The sequence below is a fragment of the Primulina eburnea genome, unplaced genomic scaffold (assembly GCF_022965805.1).
Source record: "Primulina eburnea isolate SZY01 unplaced genomic scaffold, ASM2296580v1 ctg462_ERROPOS116474, whole genome shotgun sequence".
NCBI lineage: Eukaryota > Viridiplantae > Streptophyta > Magnoliopsida > Lamiales > Gesneriaceae > Primulina > Primulina eburnea.
In genome coordinates this window covers 70,962-83,161 of record NW_027331272.1, presented here as the reverse complement: position 1 = coordinate 83,161, position 12,200 = coordinate 70,962, and the positions used below count along the sequence as shown (strand labels likewise).

Below are 12,200 nucleotides of genomic sequence, written 5' to 3'. Positions count from 1 at the left end.
ATGGTGTATCTAGATTCTATCTTACCCTACAAGGTTGCGAGCGAGACTATAATTTTTCTGTGTTTGTTAGATCGAAGATGAAGAGGAGGGGGGGCTGAGCAAATCTGGAAAACAGCTCAAGAAACTGCTGGGGCGAGCTAATGAGCTGGATGATTCAGACGAGGAGGGGGGGCTGAGCAAATCTGGAAAACAGCTGAAGAAACTGCTGGGGCGAGCTAATGAGCTGGATGATTCAGACGCAGAGGATGACGATGAGGTAAGTTTTATCGCGATCCTTGGGAATTAGCAATCCTTCTCAGGGGTTAGCTGTGAATATTCAGACCTTGTGGACCCTCATAGTTAGATATCATGGTTATCATAAAGTTGTATTGATTTCTTACTCAAAAGAGGTTTATATGCCTTAATTATGTTTAGATCATACCGATTATTTTCTTTCTTCAATTGTTGTTCAGCAACGGACCATAAATTGGGTTTTAGTCAGCACTTTGATGTTTTATTTGTCATGGTGTATCTAGATTCTATCTTACCCTACAAGGTTGCGAGCGAGACTATAATTTTTCTGTGTTTGTTAGATCGAAGATGAAGAGGAGGGGGGGCTGAGCAAATCTGGAAAACAGCTGAAGAAACTGCTGGGGCGAGCTAATGAGCTGGATGATTCAGACGCAGGGGATGACGATGAGGTAAGTTTTATCGCGATCCTTGGGAATTAGCAATCCTTCTCAGGGGTTAGCTGTGAATATTCAGACCTTGTGGACCATCATAGTTAGATATCATGGTTATCATAAAGTTGTATTGATTTCTTACTCAAAAGAGGTTTATATGCCTTAATTATGTTTAGATCATACCGATTATTTTCTTTCTTCAATTGTTGTCCGGCAACGGACCATAAATTGGGTTTTTAGTCAGCACTTTGATGTTTTATTTGTCATGGTGTATCTAGATTCTATCTTACCCTACAAGGTTGCGAGCGAGACTATAATTTTTCTGTATTTGTTAGATCGAAGATGAAGAGGAGGGGGGCTGAGCAAATCTGGAAAACAGCTCAAGAAACTGCTGGGGCGAGCTAATGAGCTGGATGATTCAGACGAGGAGGGGGGCTGAGCAAATCTGGAAAACAGCTGAAGAAACTGCTGGGGCGAGCTAATGAGCTGGATGATTCAGACGCAGAGGATGACGATGAGGTAAGTTTTATCGCGATCCTTGGGAAATAGCAATCCTTCTCAGGGGTTAATTGCTGTGAATATTCAGACCTTGTGGACCATCATAGTTAGATATCATGGTTATCATAAAGTTGTATTGATTTCTTACTCAAAAGAGGTTTATATGCCTTAATTATGTTTAGATCATACCGATTATTTTCTTTCTTCAATTGTTGTTCGGCAACGGATCATAATTGGGTTTTTAGTCAGCACTTTGATGTTTTATTTGTCATGGTGTATCTAGATTCTATCTTACCCTACAAGGTTGCGAGCGAGACTATAATTTTTCTGTGTTTGTTAGATCGAAGATGAAGAGGAGGGGGGGCTGAGCAAATCTGGAAAACAGCTGAAGAAATTGCTGGGGCGAGCTAATGAGCTGGATGATTCAGACGAGGAGGAGGGGCTGAGCAAATCTGGAAAACAGCTGAAGAAACTGCTGGGGCGAGCTAATGAGCTGGATGATTCAGACGCAGAGGATGACGATGAGGTAAGTTTTATCGCGATCCTTGGGAATTAGCAATCCTTCTCAGGGGTTAGCTGTGAATATTCAGACCTTGTGGACCATCATAGTTAAATATCATGGTTATCATAAAGTTGTATTGATTTCTTACTCAAAAGAGGTTTATATGCCTTAATTATGTTTAGATCATACCGATTATTTTCTTTCTTCAATTGTTGTTCGGCAACGGACCATAAATTGGGTTTTTAGTCAGCACTTTGATGTTTTATTTGTCATGGTGTATCTAGATTCTATCTTACCCTACAAGGTTGCGAGCGAGACTATAATTTTTCTGTTTTTGTTAGATCGAAGATGAAGAGGAGGGGGGGCCGAGCAAATCTGGAAAACAGCTCAAGAAACTGCTGGGGCGAGCTAATGAGCTGGATGATTCAGACGAGGAGGGGGGCTGAGCAAATCTGAAAAACAGCTGAAGAAACTGCTGGGGCGAGCTAATGAGCTGGATGATTCAGACGCAGGGGATGACGATGAGGTAAGTTTTATCCCGATCTTTGGGAATTAGCAATCCTTCTCAGGGGTTAGCTGTGAATATTCAGACCTTGTGGACCATCATAGTTAGATATCATGGTTATCATAAAGTTGTATTGATTTCTTACTCAAAAGAGGTTTATATGCCTTAATTATGTTTAGATCATACCGATTATTTTCTTTCTTCAATTGTTGTCCGGCAACGGACCATAAATTGGGTTTTTAGTCAGCACTTTGATGTTTTATTTGTCATGGTGTATCTAGATTCTATCTTACCCTACAAGGTTGCGAGCGAGACTATAATTTTTCTGTGTTTGTTAGATCGAAGATGAAGAGGAGGGGGGCTGAGCAAATCTGGAAAACAGCTCAAGAAACTGCTGGGGCGAGCTAATGAGCTGGATGATTCAGACGAGGAGGGGGGGCTGAGCAAATCTAGAAAACAGCTGAAGAAACTGCTGGGGCGAGCTAATGAGCTGGATGATTCAGACGCAGAGGATGACGATGAGGTAAGTTTTATCGCGATCCTTGGGAATTAGCAATCCTTCTCAGGGGTTAATTGCTGTGATTATTCAGACCTTGTGGACCATCATAGTTAGATATCATGGTTATCATAAAGTTGTATTGATTTCTTACTCAAAATGGGTTTATATGCCTTAATTATGTTTAGATCATACCGATTATTTTCTTTCTTCAATTGTTGTTCGGCAACAGACCATAAATTGGGTTTTTAGTCAGCACTTTGATGTTTTATTTGTCATGGTGTATCTAGATTCTATCTTACCCTACAAGGTTGCGAGCGAGACTATAATTTTTCTGTGTTTGTTAGATCGAAGATGAATAGGAGGGGGGGCTGAGCAAATCTGGAAAACAGCTGAAGAAACTGCTGGGGCGAGCTAATGAGCTGGATAATTCAGACGAGGAGGGGGGCTGAGCAAATCTGGAAAACAGCTGAAGAAACTGCTGGGGCGAGCTAATGAGCTGGATGATTCAGACGAGGAGGGGGGATGAACAAATCTGCAAAACAGCTGAAGAAACTGCTGGGGCGAGCTAATGAGCTGGATGATTCAGACGCAGAGGATGATGATGAGGTAAGTTTTATCGCGATCCTTGGGAATTAGCAATCCTTCTCAGGGTTAATTGCTGTGAATATTCAGACCTTGTGGACCGTCATAGTTAGATATCATGGTTATCATAAAGTTGTATTGATTTCTTACTCAAAAGAGGTTTATATGCCTTAATTATGTTTAGATCATACCGATTATTTTCTTTCTTCAATTGTTATTCGGCAACGGACCATAAATTGGTTTTTTAGTCAGCACTTTGATGTTTTATTTGTCATGGTGTATCTAGATTCTATCTTACCCTACAAGGTTGCGAGCGAGACTATAATTTTTCTGTGTTTGTTAGATCGAAGATGAAGAGGAGGGGGGGGCCGAGCAAATCTGGAAAACAGCTGAAGAAACTGCTGGGGCGAGCTAATGAGCTGGATGATTCAGACGAGGAGGGGGGGCTGAGCAAATCTGGAAAACAGCTGAAGAAACTGCTGGGGCGAGCTAATGAGCTGGATGATTCAGACGCAGGGGATGACGATGAGGTAAGTTTTATCGCGATCCTTGAGAATTAGCAATCCTTCTCAGGGGTTAGCTGTGAATATTCAGACCTTGTGGACCATCATAGTTAGATATCATGGTTATCATAAAGTTGTATTGATTTCTTACTCAAAAGAGGTTTATATGCCTTAATTATGTTTAGATCATACCGATTATTTTCTTTCTTCAATTGTTGTCCGGCAACGGACCATAAATTGGGTTTTTAGTCAGCACTTTGATGTTTTATTTGTCATGGTGTATCTAGATTCTATCTTACCCTACAAGGTTGCGAGCGAGACTATAATTTTTCTGTGTTTGTTAGATCGAAGATGAAGAGGAGGGGGGGCTGAGCAAATCTGGAAAACAGCTCAAGAAACTGCTGGGGCGAGCTAATGAGCTGGATGATTCAGACGAGGAGGGGGGGCTGAGCAAATCTGGAAAACAGCTGAAGAAACTGCTGGGGCGAGCTAATGAGCTGGATGTTTCAGACGCAGAGGATGACGATGAGGTAAGTTTTATCGCGATCCTTGGGAATTAGCAATCCTTCTCAGGGGTTAGCTGTGAATATTCAGACCTTGTGGACCCTCATAGTTAGATATCATGGTTATCATAAAGTTGTATTGATTTCTTACTCAAAAGAGGTTTATATGCCTTAATTATGTTTAGATCATACCGATTATTTTCTTTCTTCAATTGTTGTTCGGCAACGGACCATAAATTGGGTTTTTAGTCAGCACTTTGATGTTTTATTTGTCATGGTGTATCTAGATTCTATCTTACCCTACAAGGTTGCGAGCGAGACTATAATTTTTCTGTGTTTGTTAGATCGAAGATGAAGAGGAGGGGGGGGCTGAGCAAATCTGGAAAACAGCTGAAGAAACTGCTGGGGCGAGCTAATGAGCTGGATGATTCAGACGAGGAGGAGGGGCTGAGCAAATCTGGAAAACAGCTGAAGAAACTGCTGGGGCGAGCTAATGAGCTGGATGATTCAGACGCAGAGGATGACGATGAGGTAAGTTTTATCGCGATCCTTGGGAATTAGCAATCCTTCTCAGGGGTTAGCTGTGAATATTCAGACCTTGTGGACCATCATAGTTAAATATCATGGTTATCATAAAGTTGTATTGATTTCTTACTCAAAAGAGGTTTATATGCCTTAATTATGTTTAGATCATACCGATTATTTTCTTTCTTCAATTGTTGTTCGGCAACGGGCCATAAATTGGGTTTTTAGTCAGCACTTTGATGTTTTATTTGTCATGGTGTATCTAGATTCTATCTTACCCTACAAGGTTGCGAGCGAGACTATAATTTTTCTGTTTTTGTTAGATCGAAGATGAAGAGGAGGGGGGGGCTGAGCAAATCTGGAAAACAGCTGAAGAAACTGCTGGGGCGAGCTAATGAGCTGGATGATTCAGACGAGGAGGGGGGGCTGAGCAAATCTGGAAAACAACTGAAGAAACTGCTGGGGCTAGGTAATGAGCTGGATGATTCAGACGCAGAGGATGACGATGAGGTAAGTTTTATCGCGATCCTTGGGAATTAGCAATCCTTGTCAGGGGTTAATTGCTGTGAATATTCAGACCTTGTGGACCATCATAGTTAGATATCATGGTTATCATAAAGTTGTATTGATTTCTTACTCAAAAGAGGTTTATATACCTTAATTATGTTTAGATCATACCGATTATTTTCTTTTTTCAATTGTTGCTCGGCAACGGACCATAAATTGGGTTTTTAGTCGCACTTTGATGTTTTATTTGTCATGGTGTATCTAGATTCTATCTTACCCTACAAGGTTGCGAGCGAGACTATAATTTTTCTGTGTTTGTTTAGATCGAAGATGAAGAGGAGAGGGGCTGAGCAAATCTGGAAAACAGCTGAAGAAACTGTTGGGGCGAGCTAATGAGCTGGATGATTCAGACGAGGAGGGGGGCTGAGCAAATCTGAAAAACAACTGAAGAAACTGCTGGGGCGAGGTAATGAGCTGGATGATTCAGACGCAGAGGATGACGATGAGGTAAGTTTTATCGCGATCCTTGGGAATTAGCAATCCTTCTCAGGGGTTAATTGCTGTGAATATTCAGACCTTGTGGACCATCATAGTTAGATATCATGGTTATCATAAAGTTGTATTGATTTCTTACTCAAAAGAGGTTTATATGCCTTAATTATGTTTAGATCATACCGATTATTTTCTTTCTTCAATTGTTGTTCGGCAACGGACCATAAATTGGGTTTTTAGTCAGCACTTTGATGTTTTATTTGTAATGGTGTATCTAGATTCTCTCTTACCCTACAAGGTTGCGAGCGAGACTATAATTTTTCTGTGTTTGTTTAGATCGAAGATGAAGAGGAGAGGGGCTGAGCAAATCTGGAAAACAGCAGAAGAAACTGCTGGGGCGAGCTAATGAGCTGGATGATTCAGACGCAGAGGATGACGATGAGGTAAGTTTTATCCCAATCTTTGGGAATTAGTAATCCTTCTCAGGGGTTAATTGCTGTGAATATTGACCTTGTGGACCATCATAGTTAGATATCATGGTTATCATAAAGGTGTATTGATTTTCTTAATCAAAAGAGGTTTATATGCCTAAATTATGTTTAGATATTCATACCAATTATTTTCTTTCTTCAATTCTTGCTCGGTAACGGACCATATATTGGGTTTATAGTCAACACTTGGATGTCTTATTTGTCATGGTGTATCTAGATTCTAGCTTATTCTACAAGGTTGCGAACGAGAGTATAATTTTCTGTGTTTGTTAGACCGAAGATGATATTTCTCCTGTACTTGCACCAAAGAAGGAAGCTCCAAACGAAAAGCCAGTTGAGAACAGCGCGCCACTAAAGGCAACAACTTCTGGATCTGGTCATGGGATACCCCATCTACGTCAAAGTCTTCAAAGGGAAAAAGAAAAATTGGCGTGGAGGAATCAAGAACAACCAACGGTACACCTTTAAAGAAGGTAAAAACAGAAAATGTAAGTAAATTGTTAAGAGACATCTTTAATGGCTTTGTTTTTTCCTTTTTTAAATAGCTGACCAGTGCTTTACCTTTTTGAAGATTAAATGTTTACAGTGTTTCAGGAAGTAAAATCTGCGACCACGCAGGATCGTATTGCCAAATTTAAAACCTGGGTTGAAGCTGAAAGAGGTATAAATTTCTTTATATATTTTGTCATTTGAAATGCGGTAGAATTAATTCCATTTACATGTGGTACGTGGTTGAAATGAACTATCTTAATGCAGGGTAAGGATGCTTTTTATGCTATATTAAGGAGATACAAAAGACTAATGGAGCCACCCACGTGGTTCCGAGAGAGAGAATTTGAAAGCTGAAACTTTAAGTAATTGCTCAAACTTTCATGTCTTGTTTCAGAGAAGCCGGTAATAGAGTAATTTCATTCATACTCCCTAAATCTAGGGAAATGAACTGTATTAACCTTACTAAAATGGGTAAAACATTTTTCCCGACGCATTGTATATTAAAAAAAAAATTAGGTGCGCTGAGAGGAGAATAAATTGAATGGCCAAGCAGCATTTTATTTAGTAGTGCATCTGAAGAGCTTCCAACATCCAAACATGACATTAGAAACAGAAGAACAAAACAAGAGTTGCTTTATCAGACACAGGTGATACCTACTGATAGTACTAAAAACACTTCAGCCAACGCAACATGCATATATATTAGTAAAACAAATCTACATGCCAATACACGAAAGGAACAGCCCAGCAAACACAACGGAAAAAAACACATTCAAAGATGTGCCTGCAGCGGGATAGGGATGCGGAGTTGTAGGCGGGGGATGAGGGTAAGGTTCCACTGGCGGATCAGGGCGGTAAGGCTCGTCTTCATCGTGACGATTCTGCACGGTCACAGGTAGCTTCATCCCGTTCTTGCAGCTTTCCTGGTTCCCGCTGCTGAAATATCTAGTCCCCTCTTTATCCAGGGTAACGTGGTTCGATCCATCAGCATACATTCTGATGGGGTTTCGCAGATCACATGTTGCTAGCTCCTCCAGGCTCTGAAGCTCCACAATGGAGTCCGCTGTTGCCGGGACGCTAAACCCTGGACCAAAATAAATTACCCTTCTAAGGCGTCTGGGTTTCTTTTGACAAATTCGACCGTTACGTCGAATCTGATAGTTCCTCGTGCACACAATGCCATTTCACTATGTCATAGTTGGGTGACAAAGAAATATACCGACAAGATTTAACCATTCAGTAATGTAATTACGACGGTGTTTTTGCATTTCGAAAAAATCATATATAATTATAACAACACAACCTTCACAACATTATGAATTAATATATTTTTTCTAACAATAGTATATGATTATAAGAAGTGCAAATCTTCCGAAAGATGCAAAAGCACGGAATCATCTTTCTAATTCAGACCAAGAAATATAAATAAATATCATGGGAATGACAAATCACAGTTTACAAAAAAATAATTCTAAAAAAGAATGAAATACACAACATATCATCTAAAAAACGCATTTCGCTATATTTTTTATCAATCAATAATAAATTTGGTCGAGCATCTAAAATGGAAATGATTTTGGTCCCCAAGTTCAAGAAAAAGTGCGCTCTTTGATTTCACAGATATATATATATATATATATATATATATATATATATATATATATATATATTCACATGTATGTGTGTGTGTCTATATATATATATATACATATATTCCTTGTTAAGAAGTAAGGTGCTTACACAACTTGTCTCCAACCCTGAAAACCCGATCCGACAGCCAGGAGGAGATGTTGGAAGCGGAGTTCCAACCTTCTTCTCCACCAACATGATGGTGGGTCTCGGCTGAAACCAGCTGTTCCAGCCCGCTCCCAACAACAGCTACAAGAAACAGCAGCGAAGCAAAAACCTTGAATCCCCCCATTTTCAGCTCTCTCTCTCTCCAAAAATGGTTTCTCGACCTTTCTTCGAAGCGGTGGAGCTTACTATGCATATTTAAATAAACGAGAAAAAGTGGTTAGGTACAGTAAACATAGTGGCCCAGCATCCAGAAATTACTGGGGGTAGGTGCGTACAAAATAAAATAAAATAAAGTAACACATGATACCGGAGTACTATTTTTTTATTGTTCAAAAAACATATATATCGACACGTACAAGATTCGTGGCAGCTTAAAGCACGTACACGTTATGGACCAAGTGAGCCCGGGTCATCCAAAAACTTGGACGAGTGTTTAAACAATTTGTAATTTAAACATTTTTCTTTTCAATGTTTTAATCTCTTTTATTCATTTGTTGGACCCAATTTTGTCCAAATTTCCATTTTCCCCTAGTTTTATTTTTATTTTTTTTGTTTTTCATATCTTAGCACTGCATTATTACATTTATCGGGTTTGTCCAAGGCATAAGATTACGTAATGTTTTCAGCGTATATATCGTAAATTTTTATGACCCAACATGTTGTCGTAATATAAATCTTTTATCTTTTGATCAAAATGTTGCCGGGTTTCACCGTATTTACATACTTCTTTTTATATCTCAATTACACCGTGCAACTTATGGTTCCTGACGCATATTCCATCAGCAACACCTAACACAACCTTATTTTGTTTCATACATCAAGGTATATAGTAATGGATTTAATTCAAAATAATACATGAGAATGACAAAAAACATGACGATTTTATTCAGAAATACTAGATATTATTATATTAGTAACATTCTCTACTTGTTCGGCTACTTATAGTAGTTGGAAGCAATGTTCTCCAAATCGGACCGGACCGGCCGGTCGGACCGGTTCAACCGCGAACCGGCCCTCAGACCGGTCCGGAGATAAGTAAAAACCCGGAAAACAGGTTTAACCGGAAAAAACCGGTTAAAAACTGGTTAAACCGGAAAAACCGGAACAAACCGGTTAAACCGGAGATAAGTAAAAACCCGAATTAGCGACGGTTTATAGCGACGGTTTTTTAAAAACCGTCGCACATAGCGACGGTTGTTACAAAACCGCCGCACATAGCGACGTTTTTTATAAAACCGTCGCAAGTTGTGGTTACATGTTAGGTGTAATTTGGATTTTTGAATTTGAAAAGTGATGTTTATTTGGATATTTGTTGTAATTTTCATCTTAAAAATTAAGTAAAAATTATAAAAACATAAATAATCAATATTTTACTATTTTATTTATTATATAAAATAAATAAAATATTAATTTTATTTATCCGATTCGACCGTTCGGTGGAACCGGTTGAACCAGTTGAACCATTTTTTAAGGCTTGACCGGTTCGATTAACGGTCCGGTTATAAAAACACTGATTGGAAGTACTACACATATAATATGAAATAAACTATTATAATATTTATTTGAGAGAAAATTAAAGGAGATGATCGATTTCTTCAACTTCTTTATGCCATGTTATTTATAAAAGCATCCCCATATTTCAAATGCGAACTTTAGACTTGTAGACAACTCTATTCATTATTGTTTGTCATTTGGTATGAGAGCGTCTTGTATTAGGTGGTTTAGTCTTCCACTAGCTAGGACCATTTATTCCATTAATTCGTGGACATATCTTTTTGTGGTAGTCTATCACATGTCATCTTTAACTTTATCTGAGAATCTTCAACTTTTGATTTTTTTTTTTTTGTCTGTTTGAGATCTAAGGTTGATATCTCCTTCTTTAGTTCCTGAGATGAAGGGTTGACTTGAAAACTCGAGATAAGAATTCAGAGCTTTAATTTTTTATTGGGTCGACTCATCTAATGATGATCCCGACTTAGCACTTGTTCTAAGAGTACTTGAAACATCTGCTCCAGGTATAGAGCCATGTAATCGAAAGCACTCATTTTGAAATGCTAATAGTTTTTCAATAGCCTGAAGGATAGGTTTTTGCACTACATATCATAACTGAGTATAAGTCAATAAAAATCCTATAATTTGAACGGAGACAGTGCTCTTATCAACTTGTTGTAGCTTATCCGCAACTTAAGTATTTAAGGTAAGCATGTTGAACTCGTTTTGAAGCATTTCAAGATGCGTCCTCAAATGCCTCTTCATTTTCACGATGAAATCGTTGTTAATCTCTTATTAAGAAATTTACAATAATATTTACACGAGATTTAATAATAATTGTGAGACCCAAGCCCTTGACCCCAATTATAACTTCGGTCCAACTCTCTCCTAAGTATATAAAATTAAAATTCTTCATTCATGTCATTCTACATTATACGTTAAAATAATTCACTCTCAATTTTTTTTTCTCTCTCTCTATAAAGAACGTAATTGCCATTTAGAGGGATTCAAGTTCTTTTGCAATCAACTTTGAATTCAACACTTATAGATTATTGTGAGTGGAACATGTATTTTCATGGTATTTTCGTAACTTTATTTTCATAGTATCTTAAATTTAAAAATACAGGTTCTATTGCATGAAGAGTTTAACAACAAATATTTTGGTGATGTCTTGATCTTGTTTGTGACCTTATCTAGTAGGATAAAACTAGACATTTGTGATCCAGTCTGGAGAGTTAAGCCAGAAAAATTATCCAATTTGAGGAGTTAAGCTAGATAGTTATGATCTGGTCTGGGGAGTTAAGATAGACATTCATTATCAAATCTAGGAAATTAAGCCAGATACTATAATCCAATTTAGGGAGTTAAACTAGATACTTATGATCCAATCTAGAGAGTTAAGGTAGATATTTTATGTTTATTGTTTTTTTTAAGTTTTAGATCTACTTGTGAATAAGTTTAATAATAATATAATGTTTTTAGACTCGAAGATATGCTCTCTCTAATTATTAGTGACGACAATATCGCTCATATCTTACATTTCCTTTCAGATGAGAATGAGATAGAAGACCAATAATTGACTAAATTTTGAAGATGATGATTTGACTAGGAAAATTATTATTTCTTTGTGTAGTGCTGACATTTATTTTGAATAAGTTGAACACTGAGTTTGGTTTTTGTCATTGGGTTGTATGAAAGTGAATTCGTTGAATAAATCACATTTTAGATTTAAAATATTTTTTTAGGCTTAGTGTTTTTTGTGAGGCCCGGGGCCGAAGAGGGCGGGGGGTGATCGCCGGTGTCATTAGTTGCACGGACAATGAGCGGCTCCTAGCAGGCTTCTAGGTGGAGGGAACATTAATGAACCGACCCACACGGGAATGAGAGGGATTCCGAGACTGTTCAATGTAATGGACTGTACAATTGAAAAGCGCTTAAAAGATTTGATTGGTACTACTCATATCACGAAGGTGCATCTTCTTTTTGGTAGCTCATCACATAAGAACTCCAAAGTTAAGCGTTCTTGACTTGGGGCAATTTTGGGATGGGTGACCTCCTGGGAAGTTTCCTAAGGTGCGTGTGAGTGAGGACATAAGCACGTTGGAAAGACCCGTCTTGATACAGTGAGGATAGTCGTCGTATCTGGGGCGT

At 38.5% G+C, this 12,200-nt stretch overlaps 1 protein-coding gene and 1 long non-coding RNA gene across 4 annotated transcripts; one reads left to right on the top strand and one right to left on the bottom strand.

The window, feature by feature from the left end:
* The first annotated feature begins 570 nt into the window (after positions 1-570).
* On the top strand, positions 571-7,578 carry LOC140821214 (uncharacterized). 3 transcript variants are annotated; one of them, XR_012115671.1, is made up of 4 exons: positions 571-680; positions 6,543-6,742; positions 6,864-6,930; positions 7,026-7,578. It is a non-coding gene; the product is annotated as an uncharacterized lncRNA (long non-coding RNA). The 3 variants fall into 3 exon arrangements; XR_012115670.1 differs by lacking the exon at positions 571-680 and adding an exon at positions 1,021-1,181; XR_012115669.1 differs by lacking the exon at positions 571-680 and adding an exon at positions 6,113-6,221.
* Positions 7,295-8,752, bottom strand: LOC140821213 (early nodulin-like protein 2). Its single transcript, XM_073181631.1, has 2 exons — positions 8,502-8,752; positions 7,295-7,845 (listed from the first exon to the last, which is right to left on the bottom strand). The coding sequence occupies exons 1-2, from the start codon at positions 8,749-8,751 to the stop codon at positions 7,478-7,480; spliced, it is 618 nt and encodes a 205-aa protein (XP_073037732.1). The 5' UTR covers position 8,752; the 3' UTR covers positions 7,295-7,477.
* Positions 8,753-12,200: the final 3,448 nt, after the last annotated feature.